The sequence below is a fragment of the Balaenoptera musculus genome, chromosome 17 (assembly GCF_009873245.2).
Source record: "Balaenoptera musculus isolate JJ_BM4_2016_0621 chromosome 17, mBalMus1.pri.v3, whole genome shotgun sequence".
In the NCBI taxonomy this organism is placed as follows: domain Eukaryota; kingdom Metazoa; phylum Chordata; class Mammalia; order Artiodactyla; family Balaenopteridae; genus Balaenoptera; species Balaenoptera musculus.
In genome coordinates this window covers 8,720,804-8,747,059 of record NC_045801.1, presented here as the reverse complement: position 1 = coordinate 8,747,059, position 26,256 = coordinate 8,720,804, and the positions used below count along the sequence as shown (strand labels likewise).

Genomic DNA, 26,256 nt, shown 5'->3' with positions numbered 1-26,256 from the left:
CAGCTCCATTTCTGTCCGCCGGCGGCGGGGACAGGATTGGACATGGGAGCAGAAGGGCAGGGGATGAGACCCTAATGCGGGGAGCGGGTGAGGAAGCTTCGCTAGCCATTCAGGAAGATGACGAATGTCTAAATGAAGGAAGTGCGGTGGGGAAGAAGAGAAGTCGAGAAGGTGTGAGCCACTGCCTCGGCTGATGGGCAGAGGAGGTGGGACCGTCTTGGCTGGCTGCCGTGTTCCTGGCGGGAGGTGCCAGGCCTTGAGCTTGGGGTGCTGAAGCCAGAGCGGGCGTGGGCAGCAGACACTGAGTTCTGAACCCGTTGGCTTTGGGGTGGAGGAGACTGGTGGGAATGGGACTTAGAGACGGGAAGAAGCTCGAGAGGGCCTGAGCTGGAGGTGGAGGAACGAGAGTCATCCCTGCCCAGGCGTGTGATAAAACCGAGGGAGGATGGGCTCGGCCAGGCGGAGGGCGGGGCGGGGTGGGAGCAGGCGCAGGCTGGCCTGCGGGAAGGGAGGATGAGGGGGCCCCGTGCGGGTGAGCGGCGGTGAGAGGGGGGAGCGCTCAGCCCCGGCGCTGGGCAGGTGCCCTCAGCTGTCCCTTTCCTCCTCCTAGGCCCGCAGTGCCCACTGCCCTTCAACGTATCAGACGTGGCCAGCGGGGCCCTGCTGTGCGCGCCAGCCTCAGGCCCAGGAGGGGCTGCGGTGCAGCGGTGCCAGCTGCTGTGCCGCCCGGGCTACCGGAGTGCCTTCCCGCCAGGACCGCTGCTGTGCAGCCTGCAGAGGAGACGCTGGCAGTCGCAGCCACCTCAGCCCCGTGCCTGCCAGCGTGAGTGGCCCCAGGAAGGGCTGCCCGGCGCCCCGCCTCTTCTCAGGGCTCCGGGCCGAGGCCTTCGTTTTCCCCACCCAAGTGTAGCGTGTCCACCGTAAGCCAGGTGGCGTCAGAGCAGGAGAGAAGGCCCAATGGAGCATTTTCTTCTGGAAGGAGCAGATGTGCTTCCCAGACCCCTGGGGGGGAAGCTCTGTTTGTGGCTTCTCTGGAGCAATCTGCCCCTTGAGACGCCTGCCATCATTTTGGGCTCTTGGATACAGGACTGCATTCAAGATGCAGGTGCTCCAGTGGCCGTATTGGTTGCTATGGTGTTGGCAAGCTTAGAGCTGCTGGTCCGGCCTCTGAGAGGGACAGTGACACTGCCACGCCAGCCCTGCCCCCAGGTGCATCTGGAGCTCCGGGGTGTGGCATGCTTTCTGATCACTGTGGGCCTGGGCCGTATTTAAATATGGGCAGAGCTCCTTCCTCCTGTTCTCATAGCAAACCCACTTTCACATGCACGTGGCTGTGAGGCCACATCAGGCTCTGACTGCATCCGCCTTGGCAAAGGCTGGCCGTGGTTACTCACAGCCAGGCCAGGCGGGGGAGGACTTGGGGACCGGCGCTGGGTCCACCCAGGGCAGCGGGAGGGGCATTCAGGAGAGAGACCCAGATCCTGGGACTGACTGTCACAAGGCTCTGGGTGGCTGGTAGAGCGTCAAAGGACAGTATTTGTCGTAAAGCATTCTGAAATAGAGAATACTATCCAGAAAAAGTTCAAAATATGATTTGGACAAATAAGTGGCCTATTTCCCTGGATGATGAGAGAGTGGCCTGAGCCGAAATTAAGACCAGACTGGTCACGACTGAGCAAGGGACTTGGGAGAAGAGAGGCACAGGTCCTGAGCTCCTAAAGTGGAGCGCAGGGCTGCTGTGTACGACTGTGCAGGTTGTGCACTGAACAACCTTAGAGAAAGCCTTTCACATAGGCTGTGGTGAAACTCTTAACTGGCCGAACCAGGTGCAATGGCCCTGTTTGAGTGCAAGGTAGTATGGAAGATTTTTCCAACAAGAATGTCCAGGTCCCATATAAATGTAAAGCAGCGTGGTTTAGAGGCTGAGGCAGGACTGAGTTTGCTGTGAGGGTGCGAAGTAATTTGAGACGAGCCGGCATGCTAGGAAATAGTTAGACTCAGAGGGTGACAAGCAAGATGGCAGTGCTCGTGGGCTCCAAGCTAAATGAAGAAGGGTTATTTTTGCAGAGGAAAAACCAAACAAAGCAAAGAAAAGAATCCCACAGCTCTTCCGCCCCTGTCATTTGACCTCTGGTGCTTGGTTGCAGGGCCCCAGCTGTGGCAGACTCTCTGGACCCAAGGGCAGCTCCAGCTCCAGCTCCCGCCGGGCAAGGTGTGCCACGCCGACTACGCAGGCTTGCTGCCGGCTTTCCAGCTCTTCCTATTAGACGAGCTCACAGCCCGCGGCTTCTGTCAGATCCAGGTATGTGCCTGGCCTTCCCCACAAGGGGGGCTTGGACTGAGCTGAGGGTCACTGGGCAGAGAACCTCAGATTTCAAATGAACTTACAGTTCAACCCACGGTCGTATTACCAATGGGCAAAGTGAGGCCCAGGATGAGAACGTAACTCAGACAAGGCTAATGACATAGAGGCGGAGGCAGAGCTGGTATCCGTCTCAGCATTGGCCACTCTTTCTGCACAAAGATATCAAACCAAACGTGTGCTGAGCGCTTCGATTGTGCCAGGCACGGTGCATCCCTTAGCATGGATTAGTTAATGCGATCCTCACTGGAACCCTATTATTATTACTGTTTTATTACTAGAGAGTAAAAATAATTGGCCAGAGTCACACAGCTGGGAAATGGTAGAGCCAGGCCGGCTGACATGAGGACAGAGCTGTGGTCGCCATATGGTACTGTCCCCACCCATGAAGAAAGAGCCTGGGAATGGGGCAGAGAGGCTGCAGTGCTGCGACACGCTCTCTGAGCTGCTGTGCCGGGGCGGTCCTTAAATCTGTGAGGAGGCATCATGGATCCTCCTTGGAAGGAAAATGTTACATGCCAACTGGAAAGACATGGTTACCAAAGAGTTTTTAGCTGTGTAATAGGCAAGGACTTTGGTGATGTGAAGTCCCAGGCGTTCACAGAGGGAGTCTTTAAAAGTCACTCAGTTAAATAAGTCCTTGTTCTGCTCAAAGGCTGCTGACTCATCAGAGCAACTCATTTCTAGCACCTCATGTTAAGAATTTCGGAGAACACACATTTTCACAAAACCAAATACGAAGAGTATTGATTTTAAAACAAAGAGAAACAAGTCTTGCCCCCTTTTATCTAAAGAAAGGCACTTGACAGCAGTATCAGCAATGTTTATTGGTTAGTGGGCACTGGTTGTATTCCTGGTGCCAGGCTGGAAGTTCTTTCCTTATCTCTAATGATTACAGCACCCTGCTCACTGGGTATCATTAGCCCTTGATTGGTAAGTGAATTAACTAAAGCCCATGGAGAGTAAGTAAGTTGCCCGAGATTTCACATCACGGAGTAAGTCTAGACTCTTATTACACCAAATTTGTTCATTCTTTCACTCGTTTTTTCCTTCCTTCATTCTTCCATTTAGCAAGTGTTTGGGTGCCTGTTAACAGGCCAAGCATGGTTTTAGGCACTGAGGATTGTCAGAGATAAACAAAGCCAGACACTAGTTACAGGGGCCAGGACAGATTTTCATCAGTAATATACTCGGCAGTCCTCAGCCTCTCCGAAGCTAATTCAATCTGTAACGTGGGGTAATGGTAGTTCTGACTCCACAGGCCTGTTTTGGAGACTAAACTAGCTAATATGTTTAAAGCGCTTCACGCAGGGCCTGAATAATGGAAGATGTTCAAAAAGTGTGCGCATTGCCTCCCGGGAATGCCAGGTGCCTGGCACACAGCGGTTCTTCTCCAGTGACAGTGGCACGAACCCCACGTCCGCTGGCGCACCTGCACCCTGGGTGTCACGGGGTGCACGGCACACAGTAGGTGCCTGGTACCAGTCTGTGGCTTGATCTGCCATTCATGTTGAATGACCTCCTGCAGCCCAGGGCCTGTGTTAAGAGGGCATCGTCTGGACCCTGAATGAGGTGGTTGAGGCCTCTCGTGCAGCAGGCTGACAACCAAGGCCCAGATCGACTCTGGATCATGGATTGGACAGATGTCACTTTCCTTCACATACCCTTCCTTTTACACGGAAACTTCTCGTTCACCTCTAGACGCCCAAGCTTCTGTTAAACTAACACCCGCTGGGGCTTGATATAGAAGCTCTTGGGATGTTGCTTTTGAAAGAGCACGATGGGAAGAGGGCCCAGTGAGGCTTGTGTTGAGCCCCGGCCCCTGCCTGGCCCTGTCCCCAGGCTAACCAGGCACCGCCACCGTCCATCCACCCGCCCTGCCCTGCAGACGGTCAGGGGGCACTGAGGGCCGTGCTCAGGTTGGGAGGAGAAGCCAGCCCGCGTGGTCACAATGCAGGAGCTGGTGCTTCCCGGGAGGGAGGGTCGTGTCCTGCTGGACGTAGGTGTTGTGAGGACATCGGCCGAGTCGGTAGAAGTTGTTTCTCCAATGAAGTACAGCCCTGTGCATTCGGAGTGTTTAGGCTTTCTTTTGTGTGTGTGTGTGTGTGTGTGTGTCTGTGCCCTTTTAATTTTATTTTTTTGAGAATCTTTAAATCTTTATGTTTTTTCTAAGTATATTTGTTTTCTTTGTAGTTTATTTTATTTTATTTTTACATATACGTGTATCTATTCTTTTTCCAATTCTTTTCCCATTTACGTTGGCTTTTACTCTGCTTACACCTCTGTCTGCAGGCTTCCGAGGACAAGGGAGGGGTCAGGAACTCCGATTGCCCGGGGCCAGTTCCTGGGTCAAAGGGAGGTCACGACCTCTCCACGACCTCCTCCGACAGTAACATAAGGCAGTTTCGGTGCCTGGCGCGGGCTCGGCAACGCTGGCTCCCTGCTCCGTGTTCTTGAGCTCGTGTCTCCGTGCAGGTGAAGACGGCTGGGACCCCTGTCTCCATCCCCGTCTGCGACGACTTCACGGTGCGGGTGGAGTGTCTGAGCGGGGAGCGGTTAGGAGCCAATGTCACGTGGAAATTGCGGCTGGAGGATGTCCCGCCCGCCTCTCTCCCGGATCTGCGTGACGTTGGTATGTTTTCCCGCACTGCTGCCTTGAAGGTGCACAGACTCGCTGGGTCTCAGTGTTCCTATCCGTCAGATGGAGCCACTGCGGCCCCAGCGCCTTCCTGTGGGGCTCAGGGAGGGAACCATGTGCCTGGCCCGTGGGCGGAGCTGGTTCCTGAGAAGTTTATAAAGAGCAATAGCGTTCTGGTCCATAGCTGACTAGAGCTACATAACATCACCCGACTGCGCTTTTGAGACCCTTTTCTAATTCTCCTCTTGGTTTTCTGGGCACAGCAGGAAGACAGGTGTGAAGTAGGGGAGGGTGGGGCGGGGTGAGGGGGTCTCCGTTGGTTTATAATTTATGTCTTGCCTACTTCCAATCAGAGAACGTCTCAGACCACTGACACTGTTTAAACCCATTATTAACACTATTTAAAATGGAGTGGTAATGATATGGATGAATCGAGAGTAGAAAGATCTAAGGAGAAGCAGAGTGGATCTTACCAGGGTGGGACATGACCCATGGGCTTCTGACCAGAGGGTGGGAGCTTCTCCACTTCCTCTTCCACTATCTGGTGGCCAAACGCCGAGGGTCAGGGCTGGCTGGAGCTTGACCTCTGTTCTATGAGGGAGAACTTGTAGAAAACGCCACAGTGTAACCCAGGAGGCAGACTGTATCTCGGACATTCTGCAGTGCCTGTGACCCTAATTACCATCTCCCCCCAGTAGCGTTATGAATTAAGAGTCACTTTTTGTTTTCCCCTGGAAACAGCCTGCATAATCTGCATATGTTTGAAGCTGCAAATGGCTGAGATGTTTATTCCTGGCGTCCGTGGCCTGGGGCTGCCTTTACAGTAGCCGCTGTGGTGTGAGTGTTCGCTGCGTGCTGGGACCCACCCCAGCTCCCGATGTAGTGCTCACCCGTCTGCTTTCTTCCTAGGAAACGCTTGGAGTTCGACAGCTGGAGGCCTTCTCAATGTTTAGCTGAACCTGAGACGGAGGCTCTGCCTTCCCTTTGACCGACCCCATCACATTCTCTCTTGTAATCCTCACCAACTGCAAGAGGGGCATTCCTAGCCCCATTTTTCAGATGGGGAAACTGAGGCTCAGGGATGGTGGCTTGGCCAAGGTTGGGACAGTCACGTATCTGGGTAGTGTACCTTAGATGAGTGACTGAAGTCATGATCTCCTGTGCCAGTGGGGGTCCCATCGCTGCCACAGAAATGACGGGAGCTGGAGGTCTGGTTTGGAGTCCTAGACGTGCTTCTGATTCTGTGTACCTTTGGGTCAATCAACCCCCTTCTCTGGGTCTCAGTTTCTCCCTCTGTAAAATGAGACACTGGGAAAGGCCTATGTCTCCTTTCTCTGTGGACATTCTGGGTGGCTCTGTCCCTGGATCCTCCCTGACCCTTGCAGGAACAATGACACTCCTGCCTCATCTTGTGTCTTGCAGAGGAAGCCTTGGTGGGCAAGGATCTCGTTGGGCGCTTTGCAGGTCTGATCCAAAGTGGAAAATTCCAGCTTCATCTGGATTCCAAGACGTTCCCAGCAGACACATCCATCCGCTTCCTCCAAGGGGACCGCTTTGGCACCTCTCCCAGGACACAGTTTGGGTGCTTGGAAGGATTCCATCAAGTCTCGGCCACCAGCAATGCCAGTCAGGACCCACTGGGGTGTGGTAGGTTCCCCCTCTCTCCCTGGACCGCTGTTACTGAGCTGTGCGAGGTTGTGGGAAAGGCCACAGAGCTCTGATAGAGGTTATTCTGACATACAGAGTGGAGACTCATTCATTTATTTATTCAATGAAAGCTTTTCAATTGTCCAAATATACGCACAGGCATATAGTTATCGCCCACCAGGTAGTAGCTGAAACTAGAGGCAACATGACAGAGGAAGAGCCCCCATGTTTGAGATTATCCTTCCTCTTAGTCCTTGATGAGCTTGGACCCTGTGGCCTGGGCTGCACTGTCTTGGTGGAGAAGGCCGCTGTCTACCCCGTGTGCTCCGTGACTTTTCCTAGTCTGGTTATGGCAACACGTCACTCACCACCATCCCCAAATGGCCAGCGATCATCCCAGGACATGATGGTTCAGGGGAAGTGATTCCTGGTGGAGGTTTACTGGACTGTTCTTGGCCTGACACATAAGCAGCCTTGGAAGCCATTCTCACTAGACTGCAGCTGCCGGTTCCCTGAATAGAAGCTGTGTGATTTGCTGCCATAACAAATCGCCATAAATTTAGTGGTTTAAAACAACACCCACTTATTATGCTATAGTTCTGTAGGCTTGAATTCTCACACAGGGTCTCACTGGGCTCACATCAAGGTGTCAGGAGGGCTGCATTCCTACCAGAGGCCCTGGGAGGGAATCAGTTTCCTGATTTTTCCAGCTTCTAGATGTTGCCCACGTTTCTTGGCTTGTGGCTTCCTTTCTTCATCTTCAAAACCGGCAGTGTTGTAGCTCTCAGGCCGTTCTTCTGTAGTCACAGCTCCCTTGGATGCTGTCTGTCACTTCTGAGGACCTTATGATTGCACACAGCTGGGTAATCCAGGACACTCCCTATTTTAAGGTCAGTTGACTAACGACCTTAATTCCATCTGCAACCTTAGTTTCCCTTTGCCATGTGACCTAACATATTTACAGTTTCCAGGGATTAGGACATGGACCTCTTTGGGGGCCATTGTTCCATCCACTACTGAAACTTCCAGGGCCTCATCGTGAGAAGCCATCCTCCCACATGGCATGAGACAGAGGCATTTTTATTGAGCTGAAGAGAGAGAATATGTTTCTCAGTTATTTATTTTTCCACTATTCATGTTGGTTGCAACACAAAGGCTATAAGGCCTTTCCTCTTATGAAAGCCATGCCAAATTCTAAGCTCCACGCTGGATTTCAGACGCAGGCAACTCTTAACACAGAAACCAGAGACACAACCACTTCTTGCTAATATTTACAGAGGATTTTGCAGTTTACAAAGCCCCTTCACAAATACTTAACTCTCACTATCGCCCCCGGTGGCAGGTCATCTCCCCATTTGACAGGTGAAGAGGCTGAGGCTCAGATGAACTGAGGTCACGTGTCTGTAGTGCCCAGAGCAGGGCTGACTCAAAGGAGGGACTCAGTTCTCTGTGGATGAGTCACCCCAGGTCCTCTGGGACCAGAGCTCACGATCCTTCCACCTCAACAGAGCTGCCCAAACAACGAAGATAAGAAGTAGAAGCAGGCGTGGATGGTGCCACCTGCCAGGGTGGGAGAAACAGGGTCACAGCCACGGAGGTGACTGCAACACCTGCCACTGTGTTCTCAGACGTGCTGTGAAGAGCCCTGGGCTCCACTGCCAAAAGCTCACTGTGTGTGCGTGTGTGTGCGTGTGTGTGTGTGCGCACAAGCACGCGTGTATTGGGGGGAGGCTGCTTTTATAACCACCCCAGGCGGTGTTGGTACGGGGGTCTGGGAGCCCCGCTTGCAGGGGCTCAGACACCTCGGGTGCCCCCTCGGAGCGTGGAGCCAAGAGGCGGGACAGCAGGAGAGGGAGAGAGGGACTAGTCAAGCGCCGGGCCCCCATTTCCTGTGTGTAGAATAAAGGGAGCGGACTGGGAATCTGGTCCTAGGCTCCCTCTGGGGTACTCGGTTGATGGTTAGAGGACCGCTTCCTGTCTGCCAGGACGGGTAGTGCGGCTCAGCTGGGAAGTGGGAGGGGAGGCTGAGCCAGGAGCACAGACAGACTTGCCTGACGGGTGTCAAGCAGTGGGGACCCAGGGAATCAGACCCCAGCCTCGGGGTGACCGGGCTTCAGAGAGAGTGGGAGTCACAGGGTGGGCCTGTGAATGAAAGGTTTGGCCAGGGCTGCACTTGCTGCAGATCAGGAGGTGGCCACCTTTTTCCGTAAAGGGCCAAAGCAAGTCTTTTAGCCTTTGCAGACCATTCTGTTTCTGTCTCGTGGACTCAGCTCGTCCATTGTGGGGAGAAAAACGTGGCTGTGTTCTAATAAAACTTCGCTTGCCAAACGGAAGGTGAGCTGAATTTGGCCTGAGGGCTGTAGTCTACCCATCCTAGCTCTACACAAACTTACGTTCTGTTCTTCAACTGCGGCAGCTTTTTACCAAGTTACAGAGCATTGTTGATCACACCATTCAGCCCCACCGCTTACTCCAAATGGTTAGAAAGGTCCAGAATGGAATTCACAAAAGCCGTACCAAAAGCCCTGGATTTTCTCCAGTGTCAATGATAACATCCATTCTCTGTTGAATTTCTGCATTGCTCTGGTCCAGGATGTCAGGTATTTTTAATGTCATGGGATGGACGAAGCAGCTGGGGGGCATACAGTTAAGAGTGTTAGGAAACTGCTCTTGGGAGTCAGGTAGACCTGGGTTCGAGTCTTGGCTCCAGCACCTTCTTAGTGTGGGTTCTTGGGACACTGCCCATCTTCACTAGGCGTAATCTGGAAAACAGGGACAGTAGTACCTACTTCATGGGGATTGTGATTTGCAGAGCTGAATATAATCGATACAAAGCACATTGCTTCACACAAAGTGAAACTTCAGCAAATTGTTTTGTTGTTAATTGGCCGCATGAGATTTAAACTCAGCCCTGCTGTTTCCAAATTCTTTGTTCTGTCTGCTGATTCACAAGTCTTCCTTCTCAACAAGGGCTCTTGGTGAAATCACGCCCTCGGATTCTTGTATCTATTCTTACTGGCTCTTTTTCCTTCTGAAGCACATCTGGAATACAGCTGTGAGGCTACAAGCAGAGCCTTGTCCTGTGGAGATAAGGCAGGGTTTCTGTGTGTCGTCTTGGGGGGCCAATCTGGATGGTCCCCTGGGGGAACAGTGATTCAGGGAGACCGGTGGGAATGTCCACCTCCCATGGCTCAGGCAGGCATGGCAGCCTTCATCTAGGCAGTGCCTACTGCAAGGGGTGGAGGCTTTGTTTGCACCTCCCATGCAGTCAGTTACGTTCACCCTCTTGCCTCACTGCCAGCCAGATGGCTTCCCCTCAGAATTACCTGCTGGCAACCTTCATACCAGGTTGGTCCATTGAGGAGAATCCCAGAGAAATTGTCTGGATTTTCCATTTCCATTCTGAACAACATTCACTGTCACTCTTTCACTGCAAATTCTTATAATAGAGCTAGTTCTCTACGGATTTTTTCCTGAAGTAACATGTTATGTCTTGTTTCCTTCCTCCCTCCCTCCTTTCCTTCCTTCCTTCTTTCTATTCATGCATCTGTCCATGCATGCATCCATCCTTCCTTCCATCCATCCTCCCATCCATCTTGCCATCCATCCATCCATCCATCCATCAATTCCATCCAAGCTTTCAAAATATAATTATGTGTCAAATACCATGTGACATACTCAGGGAAGCAAAAGTCATAGCTCCACTTTCAAGGAGCTCACAGTCTAGCTGAAGAGAGGTTAAGTGAAAAGACGGCTAAAATATCACGTGAAAAGCCTTTTGCTTCCCAGTCAGGGCGGTCAGGGACGGCTTGCTGGGGTAGTAAAGACTGGCGTGAAGTCTTAAAGGCGAGTTAGAATTGTCGCTTGGGCAAGAGCAGACAAGAAGTGGTTTGTGTGTGTGTGTGTGTGTGTGTGTGTGTGTACGTGTGTGTGCCCCCATGTTGAGTTCACTAAAGTGATGAAGGACATTCCAGAAATGGAGATTAGTGCAAAAGCAGGGAGTTACGAAGTGCTGTGGCTTTATGGGGACAGTGCACATGGTTTGTGTGACTGGAGAATGGGGCCTGAGAGATAGGAGACGACCAGAGTGGGAGAGGCCTGGGGGCACAGCAAGGGGCTTGGTTTGGTGGGGTCACCAGGGGCGAATCTTAAGTTGGAGAGTGACGGGGCCAGGGGTGGGGTTGAGCAAAGCAGGCTAAGGAGTGAAGGACAGTTATGCTTCCTCAGATATTTTTCTTCAGCAGAAACACGGCTGCTGTTGTTTGGGGACTTTGGGAATGGGTTGGCTGGAGGGATGGCATAACCCCAAAGCTTTGTGAAACTTACAAACTCAAATTGGCCAAATCGCCTCATTTTACGGAAGAGGGAACTGAGACCCCAGGGATTTTTCCAGTGATTTCCATGAAGGGATTTAACTGAGGGATAGACATTCAGTTGTTGCGGTGGACTCAGGGTCTCTGGGAGGACCCACCTGCTGGGGAAGGAGGCAATAGAGCCTCACCGTGATGTTCACAAAGGTTCCTTTGGGTGCAAAAGACTCTTGACATCAGACATGGAAAGAAACAGAACGCAGATTGCTTGCACGTGGTCGAGAGGCCTGAAACGTATGGCAGCAAAAATTCCCAGCTCTCTTTTTTCTGTCCCTTCACCTGCACCCTGGGTTCAGAGGCAGCAACTTAGGCTGGCTTAAAAGGTTTTGTTTTCCTTTAGCAATGAACTTGGAGACTACTTGAAAAAATAGCCACAGTACTGAGGTAAAAATACTAGAGATGATCAACAATGTGACTCATAGAAGTAACGAAACCCCGGTCTCTGAGCGAGGATGTGCATGGCACAGGGCAGGCCGGAAAACACACCATTCAGTTTCCAGGATGTGCCTGGAGTTTCTGATTTACTCAGAAACACCACACACATATGCACACTCAAGAGAGTAGCTCTCAGATCCACGCTGGCTCCGTTCGAGCACATCCTACACGTTTGTGCTCACTTCTTCGTCAAAGGAAGGTGGTTGAATTGGTGTGTGGAGAAAAGGCTTTGGTTTGGCGAGAATGGGGCTTGAATCCCACCCCTATCATCTAGCTGCCTGGTTGACCTTGCCCTTGAACACCAGTTTTCTCCAGGCTAGAATGACACTGATAGCTTTCCCATAATGTGGTAACATTGTAATACCTGGCACTGTGCTTGGCGCATTCTATAATTTTACTTCCTCCCTGCCCTTTTCAGAAAAGCATGCTGGGGGCATCATGCACGAATGTCCTGAGTCTCAGCTTTCTCATCTGTGAAATGCGGGTAGAACACTAACTCCTGGGTATGCTGTAGTGAGGTACATGCGGTACATAGAGGAGTGCCAGGCACAAAGACAGCGCTCCCAAGAGTGGGCACGCTTTTGGCTCCCACCCTTACTGGGTAACAGCTCACTTCTTCTAGAAGTTATTTGGCAAAATCTCCAGAACACAACCCTGAATCAAGAAAAAAGACGAAATAGAACCTCCTTCTGCCATCCCCTTCTCTGAGCTGTCAGAATCCGTGTGGCCAAGTTCACGCACTCGCCTCAGAGCAGAGCTCTTGGACGCCAACTTAGAACCCTTATGTGACATGCATCTGTCCAGTTTGGGTTTCTAGTTTCTCAGCTCGTATCATATTGGAGGAAGCAAATTAGGAAGGGTTGGGAGTGTTAGAGGGACAGAAAGCACTGAGACTGCTGATTGACAGGGGAGCACAGGGAGGAGACGAATGAGGTGAATGCGGCATCCAGGGTGCAAGATGTGAGTAGATCCTCACTCTCAGGGTCACACTTGGTGTTTCTGAGTAAATCAGACTCAACAAGCCAACTGTGAGGGCCTCTGTCAATCCTGTGCCCCGGGCATCTCACTCACCTCCCGGTTGTCCCAGGTCTGAGCCATGCCATCGCTGACTGACCAAGAGGGAGAGGCCACATTCAAGTGAGATGGTGCTGAATTGTTGAAATCACCCCACAGAGGGAGGGCACCCTGTTTGGACAGAGTAGGTGTGAGGTTGGCTGCCAGGAATGACTCCCTCAAGTCTAGAACCATGTGTTGAGCACCTGTGAGTCTGGCATTATGATATGTGCTTTCTGTAAATCATCACTACACTCCAGCGGGATAATATTATTAATCCTTATTTTACAGAGGAGAAAACGGAGCCTCAGGGAGAGGCATTTAGGTAGAGTGGGGAGAGGGGTTTTACCCGATCTGTCTGACCCCAAAGTTTGCACCCACCACTGTGCTCGCCCATGTTCCCACGGCAACCTATGGATGGACAATCATCTTTCCAGATGTTCTCAACTGCATCCTGTGACAACCTTCCCTTTGTCTACTAAGCTCTAGCTCAGTAGCTGGCTTTAGTTGGCTTTTATCTTTCCATTCCTTGAATAATCCAAACTCATTCCTGCTTCAGGATTTTCGCACTTGCTGTTCTCTCTGCACAGAATTCTCTTCTGCATCTTTGCCTAGGGCACTCCTCACCCACCGGGTCTCACGTGTCGCCTCTCAGAGGGGCCTTCCTCACTGCCGTGCCCTCCGCTCCTGCTTCATTTCACTCAACTCTGACATTCCTGTTGGACAGCCTCTCATCCTACCAGCCCGTCAGCTCCTGGAGAGCAGGAACTTCGTCGACCCTCTTCACGGCTTATCCCCTACTCCTAGAGCCTGACGCACAGCAGATTCTCAGTGGGCAATTTGTTAAATGAACGAGCTCTTGTCTGATTTTGGAATTTCACAGACCCTGTGTGTTCTGAGGTTGTAACTATAAAGCCAGTGTCTTGTTCTTTAACCTCATTGCTCTGTTTATCTTTTGTAGTTAAGTGTCCTGAAGGAAGCTATTTTCAGGACGAGCAGTGTATCCCCTGCCCTGCTGGATTCTACCAAGAGCAGGCAGGTAGCCTGGCCTGCCTCCCTTGTCCCGTGGGCAGAACGACCGTTTCCGTTGGAGCTTTCAGCCAGACTCACTGTAAGTTCTGAAGGGTCCTGCTTCGAAAGAGAAACCCTACAGTGTCATGGGGACACTGCAGGACACCTCGACCTCGTCACTACTGACATTTTGAGACAGATAATTCTTCGTTTTGGAGCGCTGTCCCTTGCACGATAGGATGTTTATTTACCAGCGTCACTGCTCCTTACCTATTAGATGCCAGTAGAACCACCCGTGCACACCAAGTTGTGACAACCAAACTGTCTCCAGACAATGCCAGATGTCTCCTAGATGGGGGCAAAATTGCCCACCCTTGAGAACCATTGGATACAGATTGTAATCCAAAGGGTACCACCTTTGAATGCCTATGCTCTGTCAGGAGCTAGGCCAGACATTTTACCCGTGTCGCTTCATTCAATCCTCCCAACTCCCCTTCTAGGTAAACATTATGAGCCCAGCTTTTACGTATAAAAAGACTAAGGCTCACGGAAGAAATTTAGCTAAAGTCGCTCAGCTAGAAAGTGACATAGCTGGCCTTTGATCTTGGCATTGTCTGATTCTGAAAGTTCTGATTTTTGTAAGTCAGTGTTATCAGATTAAGAAGTGGAAGATGTTTTCCACCTACGATCATTACCACTGTGTAGCTCATATTCCCTTTCTGGCCCCATGAATCTGTCAGGACTGTGTGTACCGGTGGCCTTCCTGTATGTCATGTGATTTCACTTGGCCTATTTACTTAACAGTCAACTGGGGAGTGTTGGGTTTTCCCTAGCAGGGGCCCATAACTTGCCTTGTCGCAAATCTTTTCATGTTAGTCTGAAATGGTGTCAACATGAGGCATTGCTTAAAATCGGAGTAGTGTTTAGAATTGTAAAATATTCAAAAGAGATCAAGTCACCTTCTGTGATAGAGGCAGTTTCCTTGGTCAGGAGAGCAGTGGAAATAGGGCAGTATTTCCAAGAAAGTAAATAGAGGAATTTCCTAGGCCAGAAGTCTGACATTCCTTCTGGAGGAGAAACTCTTCCCCAGGAACTCAGAGTGTCCTTGACACCCGGGCGTCCCGCTCAGTTTGCACACGTTGGCTCCAGACACTGTGGTTTGGGATGACATGAAGTGTTGTCACACAGCCCGAGGAATCCTTTCTTAAAAGGAGTTCCCAGCAGTGCGCTGATCTTTGTCTGTGGAGCGGGTGCTGCCTACATGGCAGGGAGCAGAGGGGGAGGCGGAGGCTCGCCACCCCCCAAACCCATCTCCATCCCCACGCTCCCTCCTACTGGCACTGTGACCTCGGCCAAGTCACCTTCCTTCTCTGAATGTCAACTTCCAGAAATGGGGATAAAGACCAAGTACATATTTCTTATTATAAGTCACAGTAGCAAAGCCTGGGACGGGTCGGAGGCTTGTATTATATGTCAGACACTGAGCAAGGTACTGGAATAAAATAGGGAGCAAAGCCAGATGAGGTCCCTTCCTGCTTGGGAGGGAGTCAGACAGCTGCAAACCGTTCCTTCCCGCAGACAAATGGAAATGATAACTGCTCCCGGCTCTGAGCAGAGGCATGGGTCAAGAGGAGAGTGTGTAACACTCGGGCGTCAAGGGGTCTGCGGCTTCCCGGAGGAAATGAGGACCGGCCGGTGAAGAGTTAACTCCTTGCAGACCGGGGAGAAGGGTGCACCAGGAGAGGAACCGGGGTGGGGGGGCAGAACCTGAGTCCCAGCAAATGGTATCAGAGCAGGCGGTGCGTTCCAGGCCGACTGTGGACACACAGGAGCACGTGCAGGGTCAGATGGGCGGGGCCAGGTCACAGCGGCCTTAGTGGCCCAAAGGCGAGCCCAGACTTTGTCTTTTGGTTGGGGTGGGGACACTGACAAGTCTAAAGCTGGGGGGTGTCTGGCTCCGACGTGTGACTTGGACGTCTGATCAAGGACTGGGAGCCTGGAGTCCGGCAGGGAGGGGACCCCAGAGACAGAGCACTGAGAGCTGTATCCATCTTTGGTTCCAGGTGTCACTGGCTGTCAGAAGAATGAGGCAGGCCTGCGGTGTGACCAGGACGGCCAGTACCGAGCCAGCCAGAGGGATGGGGCCAGCGGGAAGGCCTTCTGCGTGGATGGCGAGGGGCAGAGGCTGCCGTGGTCAGAGATGGAGGCCCCGCTGACGGACGCCCAGTGTCTGAGTACGTGCAGGCCGTTAAGTCAGCCACTCCTGGGGACAGGGCGTGTAATCCCAAGGGCTTTCTAGAAGGGGAGAGACCTGTGAGATGCAGTTTCCCCAACCTTTCATTTCGAAAACTTTTAACCTATGTAGGAGTTGAAAGAATAGTAGGAAGAACAAATACTCGTCACCCAGATCCAAAAATTGTTATTGTTTTGCTCTTTCTCTCTCTCTCTTTTAATCATTGGAAAGTATATTTCAGACATCATGAAACCTCACCTCTAAATACTTCAGTATCATGAGAAATGAATTTAAAAATCATTCGTCTGCTGAGGTTTCCTTTCTTGCGGGCAGCTTGCCTCCGAAAAGCTGGTCAGCATTTCTCCCTCAGTGGGATGTTGGGGGAAGACCCGAGTGCCAGTCCTTCTTCCATGTTACTTGCTGGGTTACCCAGAGCAAATCGCTCAACTTCTCTGATGCTCATCACCCCAGAAGCCTCCTGCTCGCCTCCTGAGACACCGTGAGGGTCAATATTATCCTATGAAGATGCCAAACATTGAGCCCAGCTCTTCAATGAGATAATGGGTGCGAAAGAACTGACAGGAGTCCTATAATCCTAGGTGATGGGAGTGGGGCCAGAACTAGTTTAATCCCAATGGTGCCCTTTACTGGTCGTGCAGTGCTGGGCAAGTCGCTTACACTCAACAGTTTCCCCATCTGTAAAATGGGATTGTTAATGCCTTAGCAAAGCGTTAATGAATGCCAAGGATGTGTGTGTGTGTGTGTGTGTGTGTGTGTGTCTGTCCATGGATAAATTGCAAATCCAACGAAAATCTTTATTATTATTTGCCAGTATCCCTCCTCTTGGGCAGAAATAGCAATTGGGGAGTTAGAGCTGGAAGTGCTTTAAGAGATCAGTTAGGCAGATCTTTGTTATCCTTTACAAACGAGGGAGAGGACGTCCTCAGAGGGAAAGCAACTTGCCCAAGGACCACGGTGATCACTGGCCATTCTGGGTGCTTGCATCTTAACTCTGGCCCTCTGCATCCGTACCGCTGGCTTGGCTGTGCGGATTGTAATGCACACTTTGTAAAGCATTTCCTGGCTTGTTCTGCCCTGTGTGCATCTGGAGCAGAAAGGCCAGTTTAATCAGTGGCACCAGAAACGTTTATGCGGAGCAGCTCTGCTTTGCCAACTTTGCCAACGCCTCCCTGAAGTACAGGTTTATGAATAGCCTCCAGGTTGGTCCTCAGCATCTTGGCTTCTTATGCAAAGCTTGGAGCTTAGATTTCCCTTTCTGGATATGCAGGAGGATTTCCCTGTTAAGAAGCTGGGCCCCCACTGGGATGGCAACACGCTGTCTCAGAATCCTTTCAACTTGACTTTGAGATCTTTCTCTTTGGGCGTGGAATTGAAGTCTCATTGTAGAGGTTTTTGTCCCCTAGAAAAGGCGAAGCGCGTAGAGGTCAGCTGTATAATTCCCTGAACAGGTATCCACCAGCGAGGGCGGTGCCCCTTCCGCATCCCGACACCACCTCCCTTTGCCCGACCTGGGTCCTCAGACACGTGGATCACTGCTGTAGACTCCTAATTCATCTCTCTGCTCCAGCCTTGCCTCCATCCAATGACTTTCCCACGGTGCTTCAGAGCAGTTAAGAGGCAATTCTACTTATAAAATTCCCCTTAAAACTCTTCGGTGGCTCTGTGGTGCTCCAGGATACAGTAAAATTGCACCACCTCAGCACCCTCTCTGGACTCTAGCCTCATTAGACCACATGTTCCTTTGGGGCTAGACCTGTATCTTTCTTTTTGTTCTATTCGAGAGTAGCTGACGCTTGTCGACACAATGAATGAATGGCTCTAATTATCTGGGCTTCTTCGGAACTATTTCCTAAAGGTCATCAGGGAAAGGGATTCTCCCACCACCTGAATTCCTGCAGCCAGTCTGACAAGCCCCGACACCGAGGCGGGGTGTCCTTGCAGGGGGCAGAGGGACCCAGCATTTCCTGAGTTGTTGCCGGGTACAGGGTATTCCATGCTGCTCTGTTTATTCCTCACACCAGGCAGCTGAGACTCTCAGAGGTTGAGACATGCCCGGGACACAGAGCTGGTGAGGGCGGTGGCATCAGGACTGGCTGACTCCAGAGCTAGTGCTCCTTCCCCACTGCCAGCTGCCTCCTCACCTTTTATCTCTCTGCTGCAACTTCAGCGTGGCCCCCTTGATCTTTTTGACATTGCCTGTGGTAAACCCTTTGTTTAGACCTTGGCCAGTGGAAATATTTCAAGCTCATCTTCCCTTTAACTCTAGATCCAGTTTTCTAGTTCTGCCCTTTGTTGGTCCACACCGAAGACTTCATACTCCATGTCAAGTGCTCAAACAGAGGAATACGCCTACCATTGGAATTACACCATCTTCATAATGTTCTGCCCTGGTTTCCTGGTGTTGTAATGATTTTAGCAGTCATCCATCCATCCTTCCATCCATCCATCCATCCATCCATCCACCCATCCATCCATCCAATAAGTAGAAAACTAGTATATATCTGTCACTATCCTAGCTGGCGGGTGTTCAAATATCATCAGAACATTATCCTTGTCTTGGAAAGAGACAGGCACATAAATAGCCACGGTACACTGTGCGGAATCATGATCAAACAGGGTGATGTGCTCTGATGCTGACCCTTTATACTTCCCCCAAAACATTTGTAAATATCTGTTATGTATGTAAATTTGTAAATATCTGTAAGACATGTGGCAGATTACACCAACAGAATGTATAAATCTGCACGCTAACTTAATATTCCATGGAATCATTGGTAGCTCAGTTCATAAATTGTTTCTGTTCTGTTTGTCAATGAGCTTTTTCACAGAACTCTGAAATGTCAGGACCTCCATCACCAAGGTGTCCCTTATGTGAAAACCAGCAGATTCTCTAACTGAAGTGCTAAACTTACAGCATTTATGGCTCCTGAGAAGATTTTAATTGGAAACTGAAAAATGTTTCAAATTTTATTTAGTCTCCTGCAATGCTGTAAGCTGCTGGTCCATACCAACCAAGCCTTAGGGACACTGGCTGCGTATAACGTGGTGTTTGCTGGACTGGAGCTTCTGGCCCCTATAAATAAGACAACAAGGAGTATAAAAAATAAAAAAGAGAGGAGGAGGTGAGAGCGGAGGGACTAAGTATGGGCTGAGCACATGAACTTGGCAACTTCAATGATCAATGAAGGACCACTTTGTAAAATTAGAATTTGTTTTTTTAACATCTTTATTGGAGTATAATTGCTTTACAATGTTGTGTTAGTTTCTGCTGTATCACAAAGTGAATCAGTTATACGTATACATGTATCCCCATATCTCCTCCCTCTTGTGTCTCCCTCCCACCCTCCCTATCCCACCCCTCTAGGTGGTCACAAAGCACCGAGCTGATCTCCCTGTGCTATGCGGCTGCTTCCCACTAGCTATCTATTTTACATTTGGTAGTGTATATATGTCCATGCCACTCTCTCACTTCGTCCCAGCTTACCCTTCCCCCCTCCCCATGTCCTCAAGTCCATTCTCTATGTCTGCGTCTTTATTCCTGTCCTTCCCCTAAGTTCTCCAGAACCTTTTTTTTTTTTTTTAGATTCCATATATATGTGTTAGCATATGGTATTTGTTTTTCTCTTTCTGACTTACTTCACTCTGTATGACAGACTCTAGGTCCATCCACCTCACTACAAATTACTCAATTTCGTTTCTTTTTATGGCTGAGTAATATTCCATTGTATATATGTGCTACATCTTCTTTATCCATTCATCTGTTGATGGACACTTATGTTGCTTCCATGTCCTGGCTGTTGTAAATAGTGCTGCAATGAATATTGTGGTACATGACTCTTTTTGATTTATGGTTTTCTCAGGGTATATGCCCAGTACTGGGATTGCTGGTTCATATGGTAATTCTGTTTTTAGTTTTTTAAGGAACCTCCATACTGTTCTCCGTAGTGGCTGTACCAATTTACATTCCCACCAACAGTGCAAGAGGGTTCCCTTTCTCCACAACCTCTCCAGCATTTATTGTTTGTAGATTTTTTGATGATGGCCATTCTGACCGGTGTGAGGTGATACCTCACTGTAGTTTTGATTTGCATTTCTCTAACGATTAGTGATGTTGAGCATCCTTTCATGTGTTTGTTGGCAATCTGTATATCTTCTTTGGAGAAATGTCTATTTAGGTCTTCTGCCCATTTTTGGATTGGGTTGTTTGTTTTTTTGATATTGAGCTGCATGAGCTGCTTGTATATTTTGGAGATTAATCCTTTGTCAGTTGCTTTGTTTGCAAATATTGTCTCCCACTCTGAGGGTTATCTTTTCATCTTGTTTATGGTTTCTTTTGCTGTGCAAAAGGTTTTACATTTCATTAGGTCCCATTTGTTTATTTTTGTTTTTATTTCCATTTCTCTAGGAGGTGGGTCAAAAAGGATCTTGCTGTGATTTATGTCATAGAGTGTTCTGCCTATGTTTTCCTCTAAGACTTTTATAGTGTCTGGGCTTACATTTAGGTCTTTGATCCATTTTGAGTTTATTTTTGTGTATGGTGTTAAGGAGTGTTCTAATTTCATTCTTTTACATGTAGCTGTCCAGTTTTCCCAGCACCACTTATGGAAGAGGCTGTCTTTTCTCCACTGTATATTCTTACCTCCTTTATCAAAGATAAGGTGACCATATGTGCGTGGGTTTATCTCTGGGCTTTCTATCCTGTTCCATTGATCTATAGTTCTGTTTTTGTGCCAGTATCATACTGTCTTGATTACTGTAGCTTTGTAGTATAGTCTGACGTGAGGGAGCCTGATTCTTCCAGCTTCATTTTTCTTTCTCAAGATTGATTTGGCTGTTTGGGGTCTTTTGTGTTTCCATACAAATTGTGAAATGTTTTGTTCTAGTTCTGTGAAAAATGCCATTGGTAGTTTGATAGGGGTTGCATTGAATCTGTAGATTGCTTTGGGTAGTAAAGTCATTTTCACAATGTTGATTCTTCCAATCCAAGAACATGGTATATCTCTCCATCTGTTTGTATCATCTTTAATTTCTTTCATCAGTGTCCTATAATTTTCTGCATACAGGTCTTTTGTCTCCCTAGGTAGGTTTATTCCTAGGTATTTTATTCTTTTTGTTGTAATGGTAAATGGGAGTGTTTCCTTAACTTCTCTTTCAGATTTTTCATCATTAGTGTGTAGGAATGCAAGAGATTTCTGTGCATTAAGTTTGTATCCTGCTACTTTGCCAAATTCATTGATTAGCTCTAGTAGTTTTCTGGTAGCATCTTTAGGATTCTCTATGTATAGTATCATGTCATCTGCAAACAGTGATAGTTTTACTTCTTCTTTTCCAATTTGTATTCCTTTTATTTCTTTTTCTTCTCTGATTGCTGTGGCTAAAACTTCCAAAACTATGTTGAATAATAGCAGTGAGAGTGGGCAACCTTGTCTTATTCCTGATCTTTGTGGAAACGGTTTCAGTTTTTCACCGTTGAGAACGATGTGGGCTGTGGGTTTGTCATATATGGCCATTATTATGTTGAGGTAAGCTCCTTCTATGCCTACTTTCTGGATGGTTTTTATCATAAATGGGTGTTGAATTTTGTCGAAAGCTTTTTCTGCATCTATTGAGATGATCATATGGTTTTTCTCCTTCAATTTGTTAATATGGTTTATCACATTGATTGATTTGCGTATATTGAAGAATCCTTGCATTCCTGGGATTAACCCCACTTGATCATGGTGTATGATCCTTTTAATGTGCTCTTGGATTCTGTTTGCTAGTATTTTGTTGAGGATTTTTGCATCTATGTTCATCAGTGATATTGGCCTATAGTTTTCTTTTTTTGTGACATCTTTCTCTGGTTTTGGTATCAGGGTGATGGTGGCCTCGTAGAATGAGTTTGGGACTGTTCCTCCCTCTGCTATATTTTGGAAGAGTTTGAGAAGGATAGGTGTTAGCTCTTCTCTAAATGTTTGATAGAATTCTCCTGTGAAGCCATCTGGTCCTGGGCTTTTGTTTGTTGGAAGATTTTTTTTTTTTTTTTTTTGTTGGAAGATTTTTAATCACAGTTTCATTTTAAGTGCTTGTGATTGGTTGGTTCATATTTTCTATTTCTTCCTGGTTCAGTCTTGGAAGGTTGTGCTTTTGTAAGAATTTGTCCATTTCTTCCAGGTTGTCCATTTTATTGGCATATAGTTGCTTGTAGTAAACTCTCATGATTCTTTGTATTTCTGCAGTGTCAGTTGTTACTTCTCTTTTTTCATTTCTAATTCTGTTGATTTGAGTTCTTCTCCCTTTTTTTCTTGATGAGTCTGGCTAATGGTTTATCAATTTTGTTTATCTTCTCAAAGAACCAGCTTTTAGTTTTATTGATCTTTGCGATCATTTCCTTCATTTCTTTTTCATTTCTTTCTGCTCTTATCTTTATGATTTCTTTCCTTCTGCTAACTTGGGGTTTTTTTTTTTTGTTCTTCTTTTTGTAATTGCTTTAGGTTTAAAGTTAGGTTGTCTGTTTGAGATTTTTCTTGTTTCTTGAGGTAGGATTGTATTGTTATAAACTTCCCTCTTAGAACTGCTTTTGCTGCATCCCATAGATTTTGGGTTGTTGTGTTTTCATTGTCATTTGTTTCTAGGTATTTTTTGAAATCCTCTTTGATTTCTTTAGTGATCTCTTGGTTATTTAGTAGTGTATTGTTTAGCCTCCATGTGTCTGTATTTTTTACCGTTTTTTTCCTGGAATTGATGTCTAGTCTCATAGAGTTGTGGTCAGAAAAGATACTTGGTATGATTTCAATTTTCTTAAATTTACCAAGGCTTGATTTGTGACCCAAGATATGATCTATCCTGGTGAATGTTCCCTGAGCACTTGAGAAGAAGGTGTATTCTGTTGTTTTTGGATCAAATGTCCTATAAATATCAGTTAAGTCCATCGTGTTTAATGTGTCATTTAAAGCTTGTGTTTCCTTATTTATTTTCATTTTGGATGATCCGTCCATTGGTGAAAGTGGGGTGTTAAAGTCCTTTACTGTTATTGTGTTACTGTTGATTTCCCATTTTATGACTGTTGGCATTTGCCTTATGTATTGAGGTGTTCCTATGTTGGGTGCATAAATATTTACAATTCTTGTATCTTCTTCTTGGATTGATCCCTTGATCATTATGTAGTGTCCTTCTTTGTCTCTTGTAACATTCTTTATTTTAAAGTCTATTTTATCTGATATGAGTATTGCTACTCCAGCTTTCTTTTGATTTCCATTTGCATGGAATATCTTTTTCCATCCCCTCACTTTAAGTCCATATTCATCCTGAGGTCTGAAGTGGGTCTCTTGTAGACAGCATATATATGGGTCTTGTTTTTGTATCCATTCAGCCAGTTTATGACTTTTGGTTGGAGCATTTTATCCATTTACATATAAGGTAATTATCGATATGTATATTCCTATTACCATTTTCTTAATTGTTTTGGGTTTGTTTTTGTACATCTTTTCCTTCTCTTGTGTGTCCTGCCTAGAGAAGTTCCTTTAGCATTTGTTGTAAAGCTGGCATGGTGGTGCTGAATTCTCTTAGCTTTTGCTTGTCTGTAAAGGTTTTAATTTCTCTATTGAATCTGAATGAGATCCTTGCCGGGTAGAGTAATCTTGGTTGTAGGTTTTTCCCTTTCATCAGTTTAAATATGTCCTGCCACTCCCTTCTGGCTTGCAGAGTTTCTGATGAAAGATCAGCTGTTAACCTTATGGGAATTCCCTTGTATGTTATTTGTTGCTTTTCCCTTGCTGCTTTTAATATTTTTTCTTTGTATTTAATTTTTGATAGGTTGATTAATATGTGTCTTGGAGTGTTTCTCCTTGGATTTATCCTGTATGGGACTCTGTGTGCTTCCTCGACTTGATTGACGATTTCCTTTCCCATTTTAAGGACGTTTTCAACTATAATCTCTTCAGATATTTCTCAGTCCCTTTCTTTTTCTCTTCTTCTTCTGGGACCCGTATAATTTGAATGTTGGTGCGTTTAATGTTGTCCCAGAGGTCTCTGAGGCTGTCCTCAATTCTTTTCATTCTTTTTTCTTTATTCTGCTCTGCAGTAGTTATTTCCATGTTTTTATCTTCCAGGTCACTTATCCATTCTTCTGCCTCAGTTATTCTGCTATTGATTCCTTCTAGAGAATTTTTAATTTCATTTATTGTGTTGTTCATCATTGTTTGTTTGCTCTGTAGTTCTTCTAGGTCCTTGTTAAACATTTCTTGTATTTTCTCCATTCTATTTCCAAGATTTTGGATCATCTTTACTATCATTACTCTGAATTCTTTTTCAGGTAGACTGCCTATTTCCTCTTCATTTGTTTGGTCTAGTTGTTTTTTACCTTGCTCCCTCATCTGCTGTGTATTTCTCTGTCTTCTCATTTTGCTAAACTTACTGTGTTTGGGGTCTCCTTTTCGCAGGCTACAGGTTCGTAGTTCCCGTTGTTTTTGGTGTCTGCCCCCAGTGAGTGAGGTTGGTTCAGTGGGTTGTGTAGGCTTCCTGGTGGAGGGGACTGGTGCCTGTGTTCTGGTGGATGAGGCTGCATCTTGTCTTTCTGGTGGGCAGGACTGGCTCCGGTGGTGTGTTTTGGGGTGTCTGTGAACTTAGTATGATTTTAGGCGGCCTCTCTGCTAATAGGTGGGGTTGTGTTCCTATATTGCTAGCTGTTTGGCATGGGATGTCCAGCACGGTAGCTTGCTGGTTGTTGAGTGGAGCTGGGTCTTAGCATTGTGACGGAGATCTCTGGGAGAGCTCTCGCCGATTGATATTATGTGGGTCTGGGAGGTCTCTGGTGGTCCAGTGTCCTGAACTTGGCTCTCCCACCTCAGAGGCTCAGGCCTGAAACCTGGCTGGAGCACCAAGACCCTGTCAGCCACACGACTCAGAAGAAAATGGAGAAAAAAAGGACAGAAAAATATAAGGAAATAAAGTTATTGAAATAAAAATATAATAAAAAAATTTTTTAAGTAATAAAAAAAAGAGAGCAACAAAACTAATAAACAAATCCACAATGATAACAAGCACTAAGAACTATACTGAGATAAACATAAAAATCAGAAACTAATCTGTTGCATACAGCAAACCCCAAGTCTACAGTTGTTCTCAAAGTCCACTGCCTCAATTTTGGGATGATTTGTTGTCTATTCAGGTATTCCACAGATGCAGGGTACATCGAGTTGATTGTGGAGATTTAATCCGCTGCTCCTGAGGCTGCTGGGAGAAATTTCCCTTTCTCTTCTTTGTTCGCACAGCTCCTGGGGTTCAGCTTTGGATTTGGCCCCGCCTCTGCATGTAGGTTGCCTGAGGGCGTCTGTTCTTCGCTCAGACAGGACAGGGTTAAAGGAGCGGCTGATTAGGGGGCTCTGACTCACTCAGGCTGGGGGGAGGGAGGGGTACGGAATGTGGGGTGAGCCTGCGGTGGCAGAGGACGGCATGACGTTGCACCAGCCTGAGGTGCGCCGTGTGTTCTCCTGCATAAGTTGTCCCCAGATCCCGGGACCCTGGCAGTGGCGGGCTGCACAGGCTCCCGGGAGGGGCGGTGTGGAGAGTGACCTGTGCTCGCACACAGGCTTCTTGGTGGCGGCAGCAGCAGCCTTAGAGTCTCATGTCCATCTCTGGTGTCCGCACTGATGGCCGCGGCTCGAGTCTGTCTCTGGAGCTCGTTTAGGCCATGCTCTGAATCCCCTCTCCTCGCGCACCCCGAAAGAATGGTCTCTTGCCTCTTAGGCAGGTCCAGACTTTTTCCCGGACTCCTTCCCGGCTAGCTGTGACGCACTAGCCCCCTTCAGGCTGTGTTCACGCAGCCAACCCCAGTCCTCTCCCTGGGGTCTGGTCTCCAAAGCCCAACCTCAGCTCCCAGCCCCCGCCCGCCCTGGCGCGTGAGCAGACAAGCCTCTTGCGTTGGTGAGTGCTGGTCGGCACCAATCCTCTGAGCGGGACTCTCTCTGCTTTGCCCTCTGCACCCTTGTTGCTGCGCTCTCCTCCGTGGCTCTGAAGCTTCCCCCCTGCTCACCCCCCGTCTCCGCCAGTGAAGGGGCTTCCTACTGTGTGGAAACTTTTCCTCCTTCACAGCTCCCTCCCAGAGGGGCAGGTCCCATCCCTATTCTTTTTTCTCTGTTTTTCCTTTTTTCTTTTGCCCTACCCGGGTACGTGGGGAGTTTCTTGCCTTTTGGGAGGTCTGAGGTCTTCTGCCAGCGTTCAATAGGTGTTTGGTAGGAGTTGTTCCACATGTAGATTTATTTTTGATGTATTTGTGGGGAGGAAGGTGATCTCCACGTCTTACTTCTCTGCCATCTTGAAGGTCCTCTCAAAATTAGAATTTTTTATATCAAGATTTTTGAAGGCTTAATGCATGCCATTTCTATTATATTAATACTCCCCTCTCCCATTCCCACTCCGAAGGTAATAAACTTTTTTTCTGCACTTATTATGCAAACTGAGAATATATTGCTTTGGATGGCTTTGAATTTATTGACGTGATGAAAAC

General features: G+C 48.1%; 1 protein-coding gene across 1 annotated transcript in view; it reads left to right on the top strand.

The window, feature by feature from the left end:
• Positions 1–26,256, top strand: part of TG (thyroglobulin) — a 247,796-nt gene that overhangs the window by 35,911 nt on the left and 185,629 nt on the right. Inside the window, exons 17-22 of the mRNA XM_036831001.1 lie at positions 611–823; positions 2,148–2,302; positions 4,838–4,994; positions 6,423–6,647; positions 13,467–13,616; positions 15,580–15,750. Coding sequence (XP_036686896.1) covers positions 611–823; positions 2,148–2,302; positions 4,838–4,994; positions 6,423–6,647; positions 13,467–13,616; positions 15,580–15,750 — 1,071 coding nt within the window. The remainder of the gene's footprint in view (positions 1–610; positions 824–2,147; positions 2,303–4,837; positions 4,995–6,422; positions 6,648–13,466; positions 13,617–15,579; positions 15,751–26,256) is intronic.